The following is a 20,838-nucleotide window of genomic DNA, read 5'->3' on the forward strand; positions in this document are numbered from 1 at the left end:
TTTAGTTACTAGTTACTTTACAGATTACATGCTGCATCAGAGCATCAAAGCACATTTATATTTAATTTATCAGCAATCAAATAAAACTGATTCTGAGTTAATAATCAAGTTAATGATTGGTTGACTCAGTTTATCTAAATATATATATAACTGACTTTTACTTGGACTTTTAAGTACATTTAATATCAGATACTTTCAGACTTTTACACTCATGATAATGAACATTTAATTGAACTGCAGCTCAAAGAACAAAAACAGCTTTCTTTGAAAACTTAACTCAGATGTGTCCAGCAGAGGGCGACAGACAAACTCTGCAGATCCCAAGTGACATTATTTCCACATCTGTTCTGTATGAAAGGTCATGAAACATCTTTAACTGACAAATAAAATCTAAACTTGTATTTATTAAATGAAATGAAACAACATCACAAGAAGAATGCAAGACAGACGAGACCACAGAAATACATTACATATATGCATTTTTATTTGTACAGCAGCATTTTAAACGTTAACGAGTACAATACATTTTAGAAGAACAATATTTACATTGTCACAAAGACTACATATGAAGGTCTTTTATTTTGTAAGAGTATTTCAAGAGTGTTACAGCGATTATAGTTCAACTAAACAACCAGAAACTGATCTTAACCCACTGTGGTTGCACTAATCTCCAGTTTTTACCATTACCCTCCTCTTACACTCTTTAAAGGTATCATTAAATCAAAGTTTAGTGTAAAAAATCTTGTGCAATTTTATATCTGTAGCGGTCCCTGAAGCAGTATTAAAATATAACAATGATATAAACTGAAACAGATACGAGCTGTTGAATGACTTCCTCTCCTCCCACTTCCTTAAGCTGAGTTTCTGTTCACCTCTTTGGTTTTTTAATTGTTAACAAAGGTCAAAGTTAAATAAAACCTCAATGTCATCAGTCATTAAACCAGCATGTGTCTGCAGAACACACAGCTTCATTTTAATGTCAAACCAGATTCGTCACATCAGACTTTGACTCATTGTTTCTTTGCAAAGAAGATGGATGAAAGAAATCTGCAATAAACACGTCGTGCAAAGTTCACTTTGCTGCATGCAGGGGTGATAATAAATGCAGTGATTATATATGTTATCATGTCATCATGTTATCGTGCAGAAGGCAAAGTCTGAGCATTAAGTGCATTAAGTTCAAACGTAAACACAATTAAAGACTGACGAGTGTCAGAGGTGGAAGATTTCCACACATCTTCTCCTCCAGTGATTTTTTACTCCAGTAAAAGTAATAGAGTACAGGCTCTGAAATGTACTCAGAGTTTCACAGTAAAAAGTCTCCCTCTGAAGGACATTTCTGCAGTTTGAATCATATTAATATGACGTTAGCTTCAGTCAGCTTTGCACAGATACAAGCCTGTTTTTAAAATGTGAGGAGGGGAAAGTTCAGAGGGAAATAAATACTCGAGCAAAGTACAGATACCTGAAACATATACTCAAGTAAAGTAACTAAGTATTTGAATTTGGACCCTAAATTAAGTGAGTTCACTGCAGACGTTAGTGTTCTGTTGATCGTCAGCGGCGCCCTCGTCAGGCTCTGGACAGGAAGCGCAGGTTGATGGGCTTCGCAGGGATGAGCAGGGTTCGAGTTTTCGGCTCCACGACCGGAGCCCCGTCTTCCAGCTGGACCTCATAGTGCTGCATCAGCTGCAAGACCATAATCAATTAACCGTTTTTCAAAGTAAAAGCACCAAACACCGTCTGGTTCAGCTTCTTAAATGTGAAGATTTGCAGCTTTTCTATGTCATTTTTGAGTTTTGGACTAAAGAAGCAGCTTGAAGACGACACTTTGAGCTCTTGGACGACAGTTTAAACCTCGTGGACAGATTTCTTTAAGGATTTCTTCCCTTCGTGAGATAAAGCAGGACTTTGGAAAGACTCTATGTTTGCTTTGTAAACTTGTTGACAGCGTTCTTAAGAAAAAAAGCAAATAAAAACCTGAACACAAAAAGCGAGACTCACCCTGGACAGAGCAAAGTACATCTCCATCTCCGCCACCCTCTTCCCCACACAGGCCCGCACGCCGACACCGAATGGGATGAAGCTGTACGGGTGGTGTCGGTAGTAGCCGCTGCCGGGTGCTACGTCGCGGAGCCACCGCTCGGGGATGAAGAGCTCCGGGTCGACAAACTCCGCCTCATCGTGACAGGCTGCGTAGTGACACAGGTGGAACTGAGTCTGAAAGGAAAGACGCTTCTTTAAACATCAACTTCTTCTTCTAAAGTTCACTTTACAAGTTTCTGATGTGACTTTCATGAAACGGGAGGCGGAGCTGACCGCCGTTCGACTCTGAGGAGACATTTCCAGCCGTGTTTGTGACGACCAAAGCCGGATATTTTTAAAAGACGGCGGACCATCTTCAGCCATTTTTGTAGCGACAAAACGGGTGTCTTTAAGGAGAGCTGGGGACATTTCCAGTAGCTTTTGGGGTGACCAAAGCCAGTTGTTTTTCCAATAAGGGGGACAATCTCCAGCTGTTTTTATTGCAACAAATCAGGGTGTTTTTTAGGAGACCTGGGGACGTATCCAAACATTTCTGTTGTAACCAAAGCCGGCTGTTTTTCCAAAGAACAGGACCATCTCCTGCTGCTTTTGTGGCAACAAAACGGGATGTTTTTAAGGAGATCTGGCGACATTTCCAGATGTTTTTGGTATTTGAGAACAGATCATTTGAGCCAAATGTTACAACATAATTGAAAATTGAACTTCAACATACTGAAACTGCATCGCCAACGTTTATTCTGGTGATTGCGCTGGCTTTCCTACCTTCTTTGGGAACCAGTAGTTGTCCACAACCACCTCATTCTCCGAAATAAAGCGTCCGTTTCCAGGCACCACAGGATAAAGCCTGGTGGAGGAAGACAGAGGTAACGATGAGGATCCAGATCAGAGAACAACGTGCTCATGTTGGTTTTATCTCTGTTCACTCCTGGGTAATTTACTGTGCTTCATGTTTGTTGTACCAGATGACAAAGATAACATCCGTGGGAATGTATTCAGATCATTTAACACAAAAACACTCGTATGCATCCAAAGAAACAAACATATAATCAGCTAAAAGTTTAGACGTCTCAGGATCAGCAGGACTTGTGATGCAGTATTTCTCAGACCTACATGCACAAGTCAAATTTAAACTACCACAAGTTCATGCAGTCTGATCTGCAATTAATAAAATGTGGCTGAACGAAGCAGATCTCAAAATCCTCCACACACTTACTGGCTTTCACTGCCGGCATTGTTGTGAAGAAATACAACACACACCTAACCACTTGAGGATTTGCTAAATGCCACAAGTGTTGGTATTGGAACAGACTCAAATGTAACACCCACAAAGTTAATGCACCAGAACACAACACAGATACAGGACATGTTTGTCTGCACTGGTTTTTGAGTTGACTGCTGAGAATTTGAAAAAAGAAACAATGAATTCTTGTCAAGTGGAAAGTTTTTCCTTTAGCTCAGCTGACTCAGAGGGTCTTGGCTTCCTGCTCCGTCCTGTCCTGTTCTGACCCGCTCTAAATAATCCTCCTAGAGAAAAGTCCAATAGAATCGCAGATCAGACTCTCTGAGGCACAGACAAGGCCCAGGCTCGGTTAAAGAATCTGAGGGTATCATTTTTACTTTCACAAGCACAAACTGAGATTTCAGAGCTACATGTTGGAGCAAGGATGAAACTTTATCTTTGTGGGAAAAAATCCAGAGGATGAACAAATCAAACGTTTATGAGTTTATTGTGAGAGAACGCAAAGTTTAGTTTGTTTACACTAACAAGAGGAACAGATACAATGGCTGCAATAAAGGGACATTTCACCCAAATGTAGCAGGGATTGTGTGTTGGACCTGTGCAACCAGCAACTGATGGACATGCGCAACCAGCAACTGATGGACATGCGCAACCAGCAACTGATGGACATGCGCAACCAGCAACTGATGGACAAATGAAACCAGCAACTGATAGACATGTGCAACCAGCAACTGATGGACATGTGCAACCAACAACTGATGGACATGTGCAACCAACAACTGATGGACATGTGCAACCAACAACTGATGGACATGTGCAACCAACAACTGATGGACATGTGCAACCAACAACTGATAGACATGTGCAACCAGCACCTGATGGACATGTGCAACCAACAACTGATGGACATGTGCAACCAGCAACTGATGGACAAATAAAGAAAAGCGAACAGCTGTCAGCTCACCGTAACGTCTCCTTGATGACAGCTTTCAGGTAGGGCATCATGCTCAGGTTGTCTGTGGTCGGCTGCCGTCTGTCCGGACACACAGAGTTCACCTCGCTGTACAGTCGATCCTGAGCCGAGCGGTCCTTCGCTAAGTGGTACAACGCCCACGACAGGGTGTTGGAGGTCTGACATCAGGCAGAAGAAGAAGGAGAAAGAAGAAGAACTTTATCGTCTATCAATAAAAATCTGACCCACTGACCTCAGATGAATCCATCCAGTTTGTGTTTCTCCATGCTGATGACTCAGGTTGTGATCGTTAATCCGACCGTGACAACCTCAGCCTCAGGTACCGTCACGGCTGAGATTACCATGATTTCGCAAAACTCCCGCTCGCGGCTAACCAATGTCAGCAAGCCTCAACTTGAACTGGGAATGCAGCCAGACGAGCTCTGCAAGTGTTCGTCACGCTACAACAACAAACCGGCTGTCACGTCCCTGTGCTTGTGTCTGCCTCTGTTTCTGTTGTTTCAAGTCATGGTTGCTTCAGGCACTGCTGGTAGTGTAGTTTTTTTATCTGTTACATTTCTCAACAGCTTTACTCACACAACAGTTGTGTTTGAGAGATTTTTGAAAGCTGTCTGAGCATGTTTCTAACTAACACGACAAAATCTGTCTCTCAGAAACAGTGAGCCACTCAGAAATCCACACTGTAACGTTTTCTCACTAATTCTGCGAGGAAGATGATTTATGCCAAACGTCAGCAGTGGAGTTTATGTGATCCCACATTAGCAACAATGAATTTAGCTTTTACTTCTTAGTTGTGGGTCTCAGAAAGTAAGAATTGTATATATGATGCCAATTTAAGTTCTGATTAGCCCAGAGCGTTATATTTGGCGAGTTGGGACACCCATTGTGTCAGCATTTGTGACTGTGTTCACTGTGTGCAGGTATGAACCGGTACCACCATCCTCCTCCTCACCGTGTCGACTCCTCCCAGTAGCAGCTCGGTGACGCTGATGTAGACCTCGGCTCTGGACAGCTTGTCAGAGGACAGCAGGTAGGTCAGGTACATGCCTTCTGCTGGCTCGCCGCTGCACACCTGAGCTTCAATTTCAGCCACTCTCCTGTCGATGAGGGTCCTGGCTGCCGTACAGAAGCACAAAAATAAGGTTATCTATCCCGTGAGCGAATCCAAAACTGGAATTTCTGTTTTCCTGTTGTTGTTTCGTACCCACATCGTAGAGGTCGTCCCAGGCCTGAACAAAGCGATTCCAGAAGGGGAGGATGCCGCGGCTCCAGCGAGGGAAGAGGACCACAGTCTCGGACAGCGTCAGCATGTTATTGACGGCATTGATGAACCGCAGCGTGTCTTTGGGAATCTCCTCTTGCAGGCAGCCCAACCTGGTCTCAAACAAGATGGAGGATATACCTGCAGGTGGGGGAATAGTTAAAACGGATCAAAACTCCCCGAAGCTCAACCTCTGGTTTTACTGAAGCAACACACACCTTCAAAGCCGAACTTGTAGAGCTCAGCAGCCATATCTGAAACGGTGGCCTGGTCCTGACTGCGACTCCGGAGGAGCTCGATGCGTCGCAGCAGATCTCCGACCACCTGGTGGATGATGGAGGCGTAGGACGACACTTCCCGCAACTTCAGCATCTTGGGGTTCAGGGCGCTGCGGATGTTGTACCACGCCGGTCCTGTGCTAGAAAGTAAAAGAGCCTCAGTGGGTCTTCAGATTAGAAACTCACGGGGCACCGTGAGGGAGCCCTGAGGGTCTCCACCAATACATTTTAAGGGTTTTATGGGTATTTTCTCATGAACCCATGCTGCAGCGACTTCGACCTCATTTCTATGAAAAGATGTTTGAATTAAAGAAGACCCATTACAAATCTAAACTTTGTGTTTGTGAAATAAAAAATGTTTTCTCACTGCACATGCAGACCGTAGGCCTGTCCTCTCAGGTCCAGGTACTCCTTCCAGTGAGGCAGCTCGGCTCGGACCGGGTACCGTCCCTCCTGTTGGATCACCTGAGCGATCAGCTCCGGAGTCGCCACATTGACGATGTCGTACGGGCCAAACCTGGAGCGCCAGATGGGCCCATAAAGACTCCTCTGTACACCCTAGAGAATAACGTCAGTTGTTCTTATTTTAGGACAATTTTGAGGTACTTTCAGTTCTTCTACTTCATTACATTATTACAGCTTAAGTTACTTTTTTGTTCAGATTAAAATGTTCAACCAAAACACAGAATCAGACCAAAATTACACAGATTAAACTTCCAATCAGTACAAAGTAGTCATGCTAATGAGCTAGCCCAAGCTGGTGCCCCCCTTTTCATTCACTCCTGACCAATCAAATGATTTTAACTTTTTATCTCATAATTAAGACTTTTATCTCATAATTTTGATTTTTCAATGTAAATATTTTTCTGTCGAGCTTAATTTTCAAGTTTTCTTTTCTTTATCTGGCAGAAATCATCTTCCATAGAATGTGACAGGAGCTTTACCAAGTCTACCTCCATCTTTCTCTCTCACTTATTATTTATTAGTTATAGTTTATTAGTTATTAGTTGTTTATTAGTTTAGAGACCCCCCACAAAGTTAAGATGGTAACTTGACCCCTGATATTATCATCATATATTAAGTATAAAGGCTACAAAAACAGAAATGAATCCAGTCTCTAGCCGGAGCAACAAGCTGTGGGAGGTGTTCACAGCCATGAAAGGCTGTTTTTGTTCTTGCCAACAGAAGTAGGTCAAACTCTTGTTGTAGTCTTCAACATTAGTGATACATGAAGAATGAGGCTCTGAAGCCACTGTGTACCTGCAGTAGGTGGCTCTTGTCCGCATATCCTTTGGCAAACAGCCAGTACAGGGTGGTGGACAGACTGGGTCCCGGCAGGTCATCGATGCTCTTCAGCTTCCCCACAGCAGTCGCCGCCTGGACGTTCAGTGTCCTGCCGCCGTGTCGGAGCTGCGGGAGTGTCCGGAGACAGAGCGCAGCGAGCCGGGGAGCTCGGGCTGAGGCAGCCGGGGAGCCCATGGTGCCAGCTGTGTGGACGGGTGGAAGTGTGTGTGTGTGTTTGTGTCAGAGAGTTTATAGTGAGGTGTGTTTACTGGCCTCTGCTGGGGAAAGACTACGTCACTGGAGTGAAGGTTTTATTTTGAAAGTCTTCACAGGAAGTGCTTCTTCGCTGTTGTGTCTGACTTTACACGTTGTCATGTTGAACTGCGGTTGATCGGTGCCCCCAGCGGCCACACAGCGTCACTACACCCGTCTCATTTTTAGATAAAATCAAAAAAATACAAGAAATATAGAAATAAATATAAAAGTTTGATCAAGTTTACATATAAAGCACTATCTTCTATTTCATTTGTGTATTTTATTATTATTTTGTGTTTGTCTAATATGACTGTTTGTACTATTAATATCAAACTGTGATATTAATCATACATTGATAAAAATATATATGTTTTAAGTATTAACATTAAAAATGCTCTTATTGTCTTATTTTATAGAGCGGTGCTATCTGAATAAACTTACCTAACAAATATATTTATTTCCATATTTCTTAAATTTTTATATTTTATTTATGTATTATTCATTATTTCATCGATGTGTTTGTTTTATTTGACTGTTTGTACTTTTAACAGCAAACTGTGCTATTAAACAATTAAAATACATAAATAAAATATAAAAATGTAAGAAATCTAGAAATAAATATAAATGTTTTAGGTAAGTTTATTCATACAGCACCGCTCTATAAAATAAGACATTAAGAACATTTTTAAAATAAAAATAAAAAACAAAATCAAAGATATAGATTTAAAATAAGTTTTGTATTTTATTTATAAGGAAGCCACCGTAAGCAATTATGAGTGATTACTAATATTAGTGGTGTAATATAAATAAACTTGGCTCATACATTTATATTTATTTCTAGATTTCTTACATTTTTATATTTTATTGATGTATTTTTTTTATCTATGTATGTTTAGTGACTGTTTTGACTGTTTATGCTATAAATAGTAAAAAATCTAAAAATCAAAGTCAGAATTGTGAATAAAAAGTCAAAATGTTTTAAAATGTGTAATCAGTCAAATACGTCTCTAGTGACATCTAGTGGTCACTGCAGGAACAACAACAACTACAAGCACAAAATGATCTTTTTGCTCATTTAGATTTAACGATCACTCAGATTCTCTTCATCCAAACCTCATAAACTCAAACATCAGAACAACTTTTATTAAAACCAAGTTGCATGAAACACAAACACCACCAACACCAGAACGTGAAATAAATATCTTTTATTGTTTTTAATCGTCATAGTCATAATTGTTGTAATTATGAACACAGAGCTGTCGCAATACTCCAGAATTTTTTTTGCCAAAAAACAGCAACCATTCGACGGCACCGCTGCGTCTCTCAGGACCCAACCATGCATAAAATCTCCCATTTAAAAAAAAGTAAAATAAAAAATATATATTAAAAAATTATGCGTACCACTGATATACAGATCTGATATAAACAGGCGTATTGGTCACAAACCAATTAGAATTATAAACATGGCTTCTTTTACATACACAGAGACCAAACATGTGGGATATAAGTGGACTTTTCTTTTTTTTTTTTAAAAAAGGGTACATTTTCATTTTTTACATTTGTACAGGATGTTTTTAATTTCATTTTTTATCATCTTTACTTTACTGTTGTCACCCCTACAGTCAGAATGCTCAAGGCATTTCGGGCGCAGTGTCCAAAGAGCACAAATTGCAGTAAATGCACGTTTACAAACTCACACACACACATAAAAATACACACACGCACACACACATACACGTCCAGGAGTGGCAGCAGTGGCTTTAAAGAGAGAACTACAGGTGTGTCTTGGCGTTTGCAGGTGACAAATACTGGTACCGAAGAGTTAATCCACGGCGGTGAACGAGGCCATCTGACGGTAAAAAAACAAAAGACATTACATTCATGTATTGAGTCCACACGCGCGCACACACACACACACACACACACACTCGCTCACAATCACACTCGTGTAAAAATAAAAAATAGTCTTTAAAATGTGCAAAGAAAAGGTCGCTGAGCCGAGCTGCAGGAGCGACAGCCGACGAGAGGTCGAGGAGGAGCATCAGTGAATCATCCATAGTGCATCATGGGAGTGCGTATCAGGTTTACCAGTGCAGGCGGCGCCGACGACTCCATCTCCATCTGTACCGGACAGTTACCGTCAGCCGCCTCGAACTCAATACTCATCTTTCATGACACGAAGCAGAATTTGTCTTTTGTGTGGTTGGACATGTACCGTTTGGAAAATAATGCATAAACCGAGCGAAGAAGTTAAACAGACGGAGAGAAGACGTTTCTACAACCAGCGGTCACGAACACGACTGCAGCCGGAAAATCAAAGTCACAAGAAGTTTTAAACTAAGTGCCATCAGAGAAAATCATCGACTGTGATGAAGGATTGGTGGAGCTGTCAGAGTGACCTTCAGGTATCAAGTGGGGAAAGTACAGAAGAGGATCAGGACCACTGAGTTCTGCAAGAAAAGTAGAAATTATCAGGAAAAAGCCCAAATTCTGAGAAATAAGTCAAAAATCTGCGTTAACAAACTTAAACAAAATGTTTTAGTCGCCCGGATGCTCTTTAGTGACATCTAGTGGCCGCTGCAGGAACTACAACAACTGCGAGCGTGTAAAATACATTTTTAATCATTTCCTGGAAGGTTTCTGTTTAATTTGCTACCAATTATGATAATAAGTGCTACATTTTAATCTGAGTACACATCAATTCATTATTCTTATTGGAATCGCCACTTTTATTTTAAATTGAACGTTGAACTCTTCAGAAAACTTCGGATGTTTTGGGATATTATTCAGAAAGAATTGTTGCTGAAATTCTCAAATTATTATTATTAGAATCTTATTTGTGTGCACGTAATAACTTTATTACTAAGTACCAACAATGATCTCCAGAAGCTGCATCACGCATCGTACCGTATATTTATACCTCTCTATTATTTCATAAAGCTCGTGATAACGTCTCCATCGATCAGGTGAGGCGATAATAACTTCAGCTTCAGTGTGTGTCGAGTTCAAGATGTTCTGGAGGAACTAGACAAAGTGCACGGTGACACTGAAGCAGGATGGAGGAGCTGAGAGGAAGCTAAACTAGTTTAGAAACATCCTGCAGCTACTTTCAGTATTTGAAGTGAAACAACAACTCTTTACTTCTGTGTTTGATTTGAGTTTCTGCTGCTGGGAACGACTCAGATTAAAATCAGTTTACAGCCTCAAATGAAAACGATCGAGTCAAACTCGAGCAGGACGAGATCGCGAGCAGCCGCTGGTTGTGGGAACGTGATCCTGCCGTCCGGTTCGTTGGTGCATAGTTATGGATCCAGTGCTGTGAACGACCTCTACGTATGTACGACGTTACAGGAGCTCGGCCCAGGACGAAACGCAGGACGACACATGCAGAACGGAGCGTTTGTGGTTTGGCTAAAGTGACGAGTTAACGATGACGCATTCGATTTGGCAAAAGAACGAAGCTGTGAGATTCTGTAAACGTCTGATCTGTAGGAGAGCTGAGCAGAGACGACTCTTATCTGTTAACGTACCTCAGCGAGCAGCGAGCAGCGAGCGAGACGGCTGGAAATGTTCTTTTAGTTTGAAATATAACCGACAGCAGCGTCATACAGCCAGAAGACCGGCCAATCAGCTGTGAGCAGGTCGACGCTCTTCAGTGCACCTCTCCTGCTTCAAGTCATCACGAGGCGAGTCACGGCAGAGAGGTTCTGTACCGAACTGGTTTCTGTTTGTACCATCGACACGGAAAAAGTACCAAAGACGACAGAATAAAGGTCCGATTCTTGTTTTGTTTGCAGTCATTTGGTTCATTTCAGGTCTGCGACTCGTTCTCACCTTCAGTTATTATATTGTAAATTAACTGTCTGGTGTTAAATGTCGTAGTTTACCTATTTAATTTAAGTTTCGCTCCATTAAAACATCCACAAAGATATTAAATTTACCGTCGTCAGAGGAAATGTTCAGAAGTGTCACGATTTTGATTTTAAATCCAAAATTCATCAAAATCGGTGAAATACTGACGATCGAATTCAAATGCAGTGTCAACTATGTTTCAGAGATCCTTTACTGATGAGAAGAGGGTTCACTCGGAGAGGAAAAACTGAACTAACTGAATTTCTATCTTTTGCAGTTCATTGTTGAATCACTGAAGGCTAGTGTTCTTATTCTTATTTTTCTAACCTGTAAAAAGCCTCCAGATTAAAGTCAAGCTGTTGTTGTAAAATCTTTTTAAAGAAGCGTTTGAGAAATGTTTACATGGAAGTGTGGTGTTGGAGAATCGTGACACTCCTGATATTCACAACTGAAAAGCTGCAACTTTTGATTTTTGGTTGCAGATTAATTTTCTGTCAATCGACGAATTGATTCATCTAATAATTAATTTGGCTCAAGTAGATTCAGTTTTGGATTCTATTAACGTGAAGCTCTAGCGTGGTTTCTGCACAACGACTCGTCTGTATCACTGTCGCTAAGAGCGACAAAAGTCAATGTGAGGACTGGATTTAAGTTCGTTACACACTTGAGTGAACATCCAGCGACTGAAGTGACAACTTCAGAGAAATGAGCCGCTGAATCGACTGCAGTACCTTTAACGTACCAGACAGGAAACTGACTCCGACCATCTGATCTGTGACCACTTTGAGAAGCAGAAGAGAAAAGGTGCATCTGAAGAGAAGCAGGCGTACCAATCCCTGTCTGAGAGCGAGCACGGTGAGTTTTTCCAACAGAAAGTCTTGAGGGGATATTTGGCGGGTAGAGCTGAGGTGAGATCAGCTGTTACAGAAAAGGCAAAAATGGACAGAACGGCTGAACTGAGATCAGCTGGATTTGGGTTAACGGTGCGAAGGCAGTTTGTCCGGGAGGCAAAACAACATCGAGAAAGCTTGCGGTTAAAACTGCGTTTAAAAAACAGAAAAGGCACACGGCGAAGAACGAAGATGGGAGAGGAAGAGGAGAAAGCAGAGAGACAAGACAGGAGTGGATTCTCGGGGAGTGTTCTCTGCATCTGGGGTTTAGTTTCGTCTGTAGCAGCGGGCCCAGGCCATCGCCGTCGCTCTGGGTTTTGGCAGGAGACTACATTCTGGGGTCGGGTCAGCGAGAGGACGTCACCTCCTGTAGGTCCACAACACCGACACTGTCCCACTCCAAACCGTTTGAAGGGAGAAACCGTACAAACATAAAAAAGGAGACGTTGTTTTAAAGTTTTTCATCGTTTCAGGAGGAAGTGCTCAACCGCTCCTCGTCTGGGAAATTAAGGTGCAACTTGCGGAGAAAATTAAAATAAAATTGTCCTTTTATGGCAGTCTCATACAAACAGAGACACCGCCGCCGCCGACACACCCCACCTACTTCCAGCCACTCTCTCCTGGGGTGGGGGGCGGGGTTAAAGGTTCAGGGGCGGGGTTAATGTACAAAGATGTGCCTCAGTAGCTCATCAGCAGACGGCCGCTGCTTGGTCTCTACAAAGATCCGTTTGAGGAACTCCCGGCAGTGGTCCGACACGTGGGCGGGCAGCGAGGGGTTGGTGGGCTGCGTGGCGATCTTAAAGATGGCCGCCATGGCCTCAAACTCCGCCCATGGGGGTCGCTGAGTCAGCATCTCCACGACGGTGCAGCCGACACTCCTGAGGACGAGATCACACGTGTTGGAGGAAGGAAAGCAAAAGAGAAAAACACATTAACCTCCGGAGGAAACTGACAGCGTCGAAGATGTTACGTTTATTTACTTTCTCAGAGATCCTTTATTGATTTGTTTGGGAAGAGGGTTTACTCTGAGCAGATCTGAGAAACAGACTGAAGGCTGGTATTTGTTATTATTAGAGCTCCGGGTCAGGGTTTGTGTTGGTCTCACCAGATGTCGGCCTTCCTGCCGTAGCCCTCTCCACTGATCACCTCCGGGCTCATCCAGTAGGGGGTGCCGGTCACAGACATGATGCCTGTTCCCGACAGACAGATGGTCTGCAGCCGCCGGCTCGCCCCGAAGTCCCCCAGCTTCACGTTGCCCACCGAGTCACGGAGGATGTTGGCCCCTGAACAAAGCAGAGAAAAGTTACGTGATTTCTGTTCGTTAACTTACAACAGCAGCAGCTAAAAACACAACAATCACTCCTCTGCGTCACCTTTGATGTCTCTGTGGACGATCATGTTGCTGTGCAGGTAGGACACCCCCTCCAGGATCTGCCGGGTGTAGCGGCGCGTCACGTTTTCCGTCAGCGCTCCGTACGACTTCAGCTGGTCCTTAATGGAGCCCTGAGAGCCACGGACATGAAACGTGAAGCAAATCTTTTGAGTGAAAACAATCGTTTTGCAGCTACGTCCTCATCTGATGTTTGTTTTTACTCATTTAAAAGAAAACTCTGTCCGTCTGTGAGTGAAACGTGGCTCCTCGACACTCTTTGCTATACAAATTCTGAGCATGACAATTATTTTTTACTTCACAGTAAGAATTAAACGAGCACTCACGCCGGGCATGTACTCCATGAAGATGGAGAGCGTTCGCTCCATGGTGTCTCGCAGGCAGCCGTAGTACTGGACGATCCGCTCGTGGCACAAGTTCTTCAGGAGCTGGATTTCACACTCCAACGCGCTCACCTCCTGAACGACAGAAGAACAACACAACGTGTCATTTACCCACCGATAACAAACACAACACTACACTACAGACAGGGAGGGGAAAGACTTGGATATGAGCGTTGTCACAACACATCGTATTCTTCCTGAAACCACAGAGCTGACTCTCACCTTGCTGGTCTCTGGACTCTCCGGGTCAAACTGGACCTGTTTGACGGCCAGTTCCCGTCCAGTATCTGCATCATAGCAGAGAAAAACCCGTCCGAAGGCGCCCTGCCCGAGGAGCTTCCCGAGCCGCCAGTTGGTTGGAGCACGTGGAGCTGAAGACGTGAAACAAACATCCGTCAGATCACTGAGACAGTTGTGATTCTTTGTGCAGATAAAACCATCGTCCCACTCACAGCGGCTGGGCGGGCTGATGTCCATCACGGACAGGGTCGGAGCAGCGGTCGGGTTGGGGTTGGGTTCGATGTCGCTGCCCCTCCGCGGCCTCCTGGCGGGCCCCGGGGCCTCCTCCAGGTCCGGGGTGAAGACGCTGCTGCCGCTGCTGGTGCTGGGCGACTGCTCGGTCGGGCTGAAGCTGACCGGCGAGCGGAAGCCGTGAACCTGCGTTCGCCGAGCCCGAGGGAAGGTTTTCCTCCCTGCGGAGCAAACGAAGTGAGCTCAGTCTGAATCACAGTTACATCGTTCAGGTGACGTTAAGGAAAGATTACTCACCATCGCTGTAGTCCTGAAGGCCGAAGGGAATGCCGTATCGACGAGGGTACGTTCCACCTTTACCCGACTTCTCAAAGACTGGGATGTCGTACTCTAGAGAGGAAGACGAGGCCGAGGAAGCACCCACAACAATAAGATTTATAAGGAAAGGCACAAAGGAGAGACGCTGCAGGTGGAACTTTAAATGTTTCTTTATGTTTTCAAACATTCACCTGGAAAGTCCTGGTGGTTGTCGGGGTAGCTCTGTGCTCGAGGCATCCTGGACTTCGGGTAGTCGCTTCAAAACAGACACAAAAATAAAGAGTGAGAAACAATATTGTGTATTTTTTTTTTTTGTTTCAATGCTGCATAACTTTCCTCATGTGTCTGTTCTTCGCTCCAACAGTGAAGCACATCGTCAAAGACAAACCACAACGATTAAATCACAAAGATCTGAGTAGTTTTATTTTTGTTTATGTGCTTTTAGGAACTTTATTATGTATGAAATTATAAATAATCTGATCAAAGTATCCTCAGATCTTTGAAAAGCTGATCTTCACTTTAAAAAAAGGGGAAAAAGTAAAGAAACAGTCGTATCCTGGCAGCAGGGGGCACAAAAAATACTATTAAATAGCAGAAGATAACCAACAGTAATTTTCTGGTCTTAAAATGCAGTTTTTAGTTTCAGTTTTACATCCTATACATCTTGTAAAATTGATTTTTAGATCTCAGCTCGTTAATAACTGAGCTTTTACCAAAGTGTTCGTATTTAACAAGTTGGACCTTTAATGTTGAATCACAATAAAATAACCTTTAAATACGGTTGAAGATTGTTTAAATGTGAAAAATCGTGTTTATTTAATGTAATTTAATTATATTAAACACTCAAAACATTTGAGTCACATTTTTAAATGTCAAAATACTGATTTATGTTTGCGAAATACAAAAAATACATTTATTCAAACTAGTAAACATATTTTCTGTGGTAAAAAAAATGTTTCTTTATGTTTTTCATGTTATTTGACATCAGAAATATAAATTCAGTCATTTAAAAAAAAAAAAATGTATGGATATTTTTCTGTTTTTCAAAATACAGAGAATAATTCTGTAAAATAACTTTATTATTTATTCATAGTAGCTGATGTTCCCTCATGTTTCTGCTGTATGAACGAAGCACTGAGGCGCTGACCTGTCCAGCGGGCTGTCTAAAGAGGGACAACTTCCAGACGCTGAGTTTTCCGGACTGCTCATGGACAGCGGGTCCAACATCTGGAGACAAAGACAACATTTAGTCGATCAATGAATGAGACGACTGCAGTTTAGTTCATCCTTTCAGTCATTCAACACAAATCAAACACTGTCCGAGTTGTGCGGGGGTACCTGGTCCATGCTCTCAGGTATGAACTCCCCCTCGCTGTTGATGCTGGTGAAGGAGCCGTTCCTCGCCACCTGCTGGAGCGCGTCGGGAATATAACCTGGAGGAGGGGAGCTGCGGTCCGTCGAATGGGAGCCTGAGGTTGAAGAAGACATACTTTTTAGGATTAAAGTCCGATGGATCAACATTTAGATCAAGTTTGCTTCATGTCTGTACGTCTCCGTCTCGTGAGACGATACTCACCTATCAAAGCCAGCATACTCTTCTTGTCAGCGACCCTGAATCCCGTGTTGTCCAGCTCTTCGTGGGACGGCAAGAGGTCCATGTTGGAGGAAGAGTTCTGGAGAAACAGAGATATAAATATATCGTGTTACACATTTTATAGTTTAAAGCCAAGATAGTCTTCAAAAAGACCTGAAAACTCTGGGATATGCCAGGTATGAAACTGCGGATTAAAATCAGTGTGGAGGGTTTTTCTCTGCTGACCTGAGAAGACATCTGGAGCACCAGGAGGATCTTCAGGCTCTTCATGTGAACGCTGCGATCCAGCAGCTCCACGGCCTTGTCCAGGTCGTCCTGAGTGGTCAGAGGAATCACCAACTGCAACAACAAACATATTTTTCTATCATAAATATTTCATATTTCATACAATATCTGAGAGTCTTTTAGCTTCCGACCTCGTTGTTGGTGTAGTGAAGGTCCATCGTCTGACCAAAAGCCACCTTAGCTTTTGACTTCAGGTCGTCCAGCTTGACAGGACGAGGGAACTGCAGGATCCTACAGAGAAGAAGAAGAAGAAGAGGTCAGAGGTCAGAGGTCAGCTGCACGTCCACACTGACAACACTAAAGTGGTGAACCGGTCTAACCTCCTCTCCCCTTTGAACTCGAACTTCACTCTGACATCGTTCTGTTGGAGGACAAAGAAGACTCGTTGACTCAAAGAATAAATGAATGTGTCATTAAAAACAATAAATCACTTTTCATCCATTATTGATCGACAGCAGAGAGACGATGGATGACAGCGTGGTTACCTGGTTCTTGGGCGAGGAGGCTTTGGGTTTGCCCAGGTCCGACAGGAACATGGCAGGACGGCTGGAGCGGTGCAGTTCGGCCAAGTCCTGCATGATCGAGTTCAGCGCCTCCTGCTCATCTGAGGGACGACGAGGGTTCAGTTTAACAGACTTTAGTGGTTAGAAATCAACTACACTGTGAGTTCACTTTGTATTTCTACATAAACATCTTTAATTTATTATCTTCTTGCACAGTTTTAACATTTCCTGTGTTTCCAGCATGTAATCTGTCCTTTACATGGACGAGCACAACACAGCGGATCATTGTACAGAGTAAACATGCCTCAGGTCGTAGCTCTGACTGTAACAGTAACACTATCTTTAAAAACACACACACATACCCATCATCATGGCACGGCGATTGACCCAGGAGGCCAGGAAAGAGGATTCTCCCATCAAAGGGATTCCTTCTCCTGCAGCAGCAGAAAGACAACATGAATCCTGACGTGCAGCTGATCGAGACACAAGTTCAAGCCTGAAGCTGCTGACTGATCAGCAGATCTGTGAGCGGCCAACACTTCCTCTCTCCAGCTGACAATACAATGCATCTGTGACTATTTGATTTGGACTATTCGGACTTTTACCACAACAGTTACACTTTCCCTTTGACGTCACAGATCAGTGAGCAGGACCGACGACTAGCAATGATTTCTCAGGTAGTTCATTTGCTCCAGTGGCCAAAAACAAACATGTAGCAGCTTCTCAGGCGATTCTCCAGAACATTTCTTGTACCATGACACAAGCAGTTGCCAGTTTATTAGATCCATGAAGCTAAAAATACGTCTGATAAGCAGCCGTGTAATAAATCCTATCTTCATGAGGGATACAATGTTCAGCATATTGTTCTGTGCTCATTCTGGAGGCTGAATCGTGGTTTGTGAAGCGTTACATTGAAGAGTTTCTCATGTGATAAATAACAGTTAAATAAACGAGGTTAGACTCTAACTAGTGACTAAATGTATCAAATAAATGCAGCAGAAAAACTAAATTCTCAAGTAAAGTACCTCAAGTTTGTATTTAAGGACAGAACTTGAGTAAAAAACTACAATATATATATTTTAAATAACATTATTGATGTAGTAAAACTGCTACAATCAGAACCAGCCGTCAAAATGTAGTGATACTGACAGTCGGCTCTGTGTCCGTCAGTCTGGAACAAGATTCGGGTCGAAAACCAACATTTTGAGCTCGTTGCTGCTCAGAACCTTTGTATCTGTTGATGTGACGTCGTCTTCTATTCGTCCTGTATCGTTTTCATTCTTTTATTTATTTAGACTTTTGCATTTTTTCTTCTTCGTTTTCTTTTGCCTGTGTCATCACTTCTATTCCTTTAACTTGCAACAACTCACATTGACTTTTTGTGTCGTAACATTTTCTGTCCTGTCTTCTTGTTTTAACCTCGACGAGACTTCGTTGTGTTCAGCTCGACTGTTTATTCTGTAACATCGTCCTCCTGAGTTTCCTGCTTTTGCTTGATTGTCAGAGCACAAAAAGGTGCTTTATAAATAAGACTTATTATTATTATTATTGTTGTTGTTGTGTGAGAGAACGCTGCGTCAGAGCCAAAGTAGCACATTTTGTAATTAGTTTACTGTTCCTGAATACAAATTGAAGTATTTTACTTGAGGAATTCATTTTTCTACTGCTTCATACTTCTTCTACTTTACACATTCATGTTATTCAGCGTTTTACAGGCTGTTCATTGTGACGTGTTACCAATCAGATATTGCTGTAGGCAGAGTGAGCGGCGCACATGTTAAATACCTTTATCTTATCAGCAATCTAACAGAAAAATCACTGATACTGATATTAAAACATATTATTCTAAATATTATTATTCATGTACAGTGTCAGGTTAATGGAGGTTGCAGTAATATATTTCTTTTAGCAGTAACAGAGTAATACAGGCGCTACTAATAATATTTCAGTAATATGTTACTACAGTTATGTCACGTAATGTATTACAATCTGCGTTACCGACATAAGTGAAGCGTTTATTGTTGTTTTTTAAGAATCCATCCACACAAACACAACATATTAATAAAGGCTGTGTGTGTTTATTACATATGAGCCTGATGATGAAGTCTGATCCTCTGACAGCTTTAATTTACATTCATGAATCACATCATGTGTTCCTTGTTCTGTGGACTAAAATAAAAAGGCAGAGAAGAAGAGATGTTTGTCTTGTCGTGTCATTATAAGCTACAGTACAGAAGGTACAGGTCTGCTGTGTTTCATATGACTGAGCCTACAATTAAAATTCATATCTCATAATATATCAGACTGCGATCCTCTGCCTGCTCATCCAGGACCATTCATTTATTTAAACAGATTTCAGCTATTTAACTGTTCTATAGAGGTTATTAGGGCATTTTATTGAAAGTAACTAAAAAGTAGTGTAATAAGTAATATATTACTCTACGCAGACAGTAATACTGGAACATTATATATTACTTTAAAATGAAAAGCAGCTGCTAATATGTAATGTACTGCATTTAGAAAGTAACTTGCCCAACTAGTGACTAAGGCTGTAAGTATAAATCAATAATAATAATAATAATAATCAATAGTTGCAGCCATTCTCGTAACATTGTGTGGAATATAAAAGTTATTGATGATCATAGTATTATAACAGAGTTATTGCTGTGATGTGTCAGACAGACAGGCTCTGAATCAGCCTGTCTGGACGATCAAGATGGCCTCTGCTGATCAGATATTGCTGATCAGAGTCTGATCATCACTGATTGATCATTGTCTGCAAGTGACGTCAAATTTAACAATTCCGTCACGTTGATCAGAGTGAACGTTAGCTTAGCATTTTACCTTTTTCTCACAGATAACGTCCTTTGCGAAGCACAGTGGCGAGCGACCCGATGTCAGCGCTCACAGCAAAGTTGATACCAACAACACTGGCTGACTACTGTTATGGCCTCCTGTGTAATTAGCTTTCAATTAACTTGCTAGCGTTAGCCGAGTAGCTCCGCTAGCTAAAATGCACTAACAACTGTTGCTAGCCGATTTGGCGTCACGAGCTGCGACAAGGTGTGCTTAAAAATGACATGGCATCCTGAGATTTAACAAAAACACACAGTTAGCTACACATAAATACCCGATAAGAGAAGCTAAGTGGCTAATGCTAGCTGATAGTTCCGTGTTAAGCTAGCTGTCAGGCCAGGGAAGTTGTCAAGCTAGGCTAATGCTAAAGTTAACTAGCCGCATTGCTATTCAAAGCTGTTCTCCACAGCACGACCGAGAAAGACGAGCATTAAACGAACAGACGAGAGGTTTGAAGCGGCTTCGTTCTCCTACCTGGTGGTTGGTTGGATGTGTATTCACTTCCTCATCCACAGGGCCGGTGACAGGAGCCCCGGGCCCTGCGGAGAGCCGCTGGAGGAAGCAGAAGTTTGGCAGTCCGCTCCCAACTTCACTCGAGTCCTGCTGGGCCACGACGACGAGGCCCGACGGCTGTCAGTGTAGCCCGCTGCAACCTTCCAGGCAGAAAAACGACAAGATGGCGGTGTGTCCGAAAAGTACCTCCGTGTGTGAGCGGCAATAAAAACGGCAAAGTTAGTCGGCAGCCTTCATTTTGTTGCACTTTCCAGCCTGGCTGACGGTGGCTCCGCTCGCTGTTGGCCCCCAGGTGCGTCAAGTTGGCGGGCCACGAGCGAACAGCTACCGGAAGCGAAGCCATTTTGCTGACAAAATAAAACCACAACACGCCGTGCGCCAGGAAATAACCCAGTTACATAAATTGTATTTTATGTTGACAGCTATCAACCGGATGTGTTATGTTT

General features: G+C 42.7%; 2 protein-coding genes across 4 annotated transcripts; both read right to left on the reverse strand.

Annotated features, from left to right (window-relative positions):
* Positions 1-209: 209 nt before the first annotated feature.
* cyp27a2 (cytochrome P450 family 27 subfamily A member 2) lies at positions 210-7,379 on the reverse strand. Its single transcript, XM_084347480.1, has 9 exons — positions 7,059-7,379; positions 6,166-6,356; positions 5,739-5,938; positions 5,464-5,661; positions 5,212-5,375; positions 4,251-4,417; positions 2,809-2,890; positions 2,005-2,220; positions 210-1,689 (listed from the first exon to the last, which is right to left on the reverse strand). The coding sequence occupies exons 1-9, from the start codon at positions 7,275-7,277 to the stop codon at positions 1,573-1,575; spliced, it is 1,554 nt and encodes a 517-aa protein (XP_084203606.1). The 5' UTR covers positions 7,278-7,379; the 3' UTR covers positions 210-1,572.
* Positions 7,380-8,527: 1,148 nt separating this feature from the next.
* map3k2 (mitogen-activated protein kinase kinase kinase 2) lies at positions 8,528-20,697 on the reverse strand. Of its 3 annotated transcripts, XM_084347474.1 has the most exons (17): positions 20,354-20,697; positions 17,386-17,457; positions 17,006-17,124; positions 16,841-16,881; positions 16,652-16,751; positions 16,461-16,574; positions 16,218-16,314; positions 15,980-16,110; positions 15,789-15,868; positions 14,833-14,897; positions 14,621-14,713; positions 14,305-14,544; positions 14,075-14,223; positions 13,796-13,927; positions 13,453-13,582; positions 13,185-13,362; positions 8,528-12,957 (listed from the first exon to the last, which is right to left on the reverse strand). In XM_084347474.1, exons 2-17 carry the CDS (start codon positions 17,438-17,440, stop codon positions 12,738-12,740), a joined length of 1,944 nt encoding a protein of 647 aa, XP_084203600.1. In that variant the 5' UTR covers positions 17,441-17,457; positions 20,354-20,697; the 3' UTR covers positions 8,528-12,737. The 3 variants fall into 3 exon arrangements, with proteins under 3 accessions (XP_084203600.1, XP_084203598.1, XP_084203599.1); XM_084347472.1 differs by having other exon boundaries at positions 14,075-14,544; XM_084347473.1 differs by lacking the exon at positions 20,354-20,697 and adding an exon at positions 19,868-20,328 and having other exon boundaries at positions 14,075-14,544.
* Between the last annotated feature and the right edge of the window lie 141 nt (positions 20,698-20,838).

The sequence above is a fragment of the Pagrus pagrus genome, assembly GCF_965226575.1.
Source record: "Pagrus pagrus genome assembly, chromosome: 24".
Lineage (NCBI taxonomy): Eukaryota > Metazoa > Chordata > Actinopteri > Spariformes > Sparidae > Pagrus > Pagrus pagrus.

Excerpts from the sequence above, each read along its gene's own strand:
- cyp27a2 (XM_084347480.1), bottom strand. The coding sequence starts at position 7,277 with ATGGGCTCCCCGGCTGCCTCAGCCCGAGCTCCCCGGCTCGCTGCGCTC. Across the intron at positions 6,357-7,058 it reads ACAAGAGCCACCTACTGCAG|GGTGTACAGAGGAGTCTTTA; the intron begins GTACACAGTGGC and ends GTTATTCTCTAG. Across the intron at positions 5,662-5,738 it reads CTACAAGTTCGGCTTTGAAG|GTATATCCTCCATCTTGTTT; the intron begins GTGTGTGTTGCT and ends CCCCACCTGCAG.
- map3k2 (XM_084347472.1), bottom strand. The coding sequence starts at position 17,440 with ATGGGAGAATCCTCTTTCCTGGCCTCCTGGGTCAATCGCCGTGCCATG. Across the intron at positions 14,898-15,788 it reads TTAGACAGCCCGCTGGACAG|CGACTACCCGAAGTCCAGGA; the intron begins GTCAGCGCCTCA and ends TCTGTTTTGAAG. Across the intron at positions 13,363-13,452 it reads CGTCCACAGAGACATCAAAG|GGGCCAACATCCTCCGTGAC; the intron begins GTGACGCAGAGG and ends TGCTTTGTTCAG.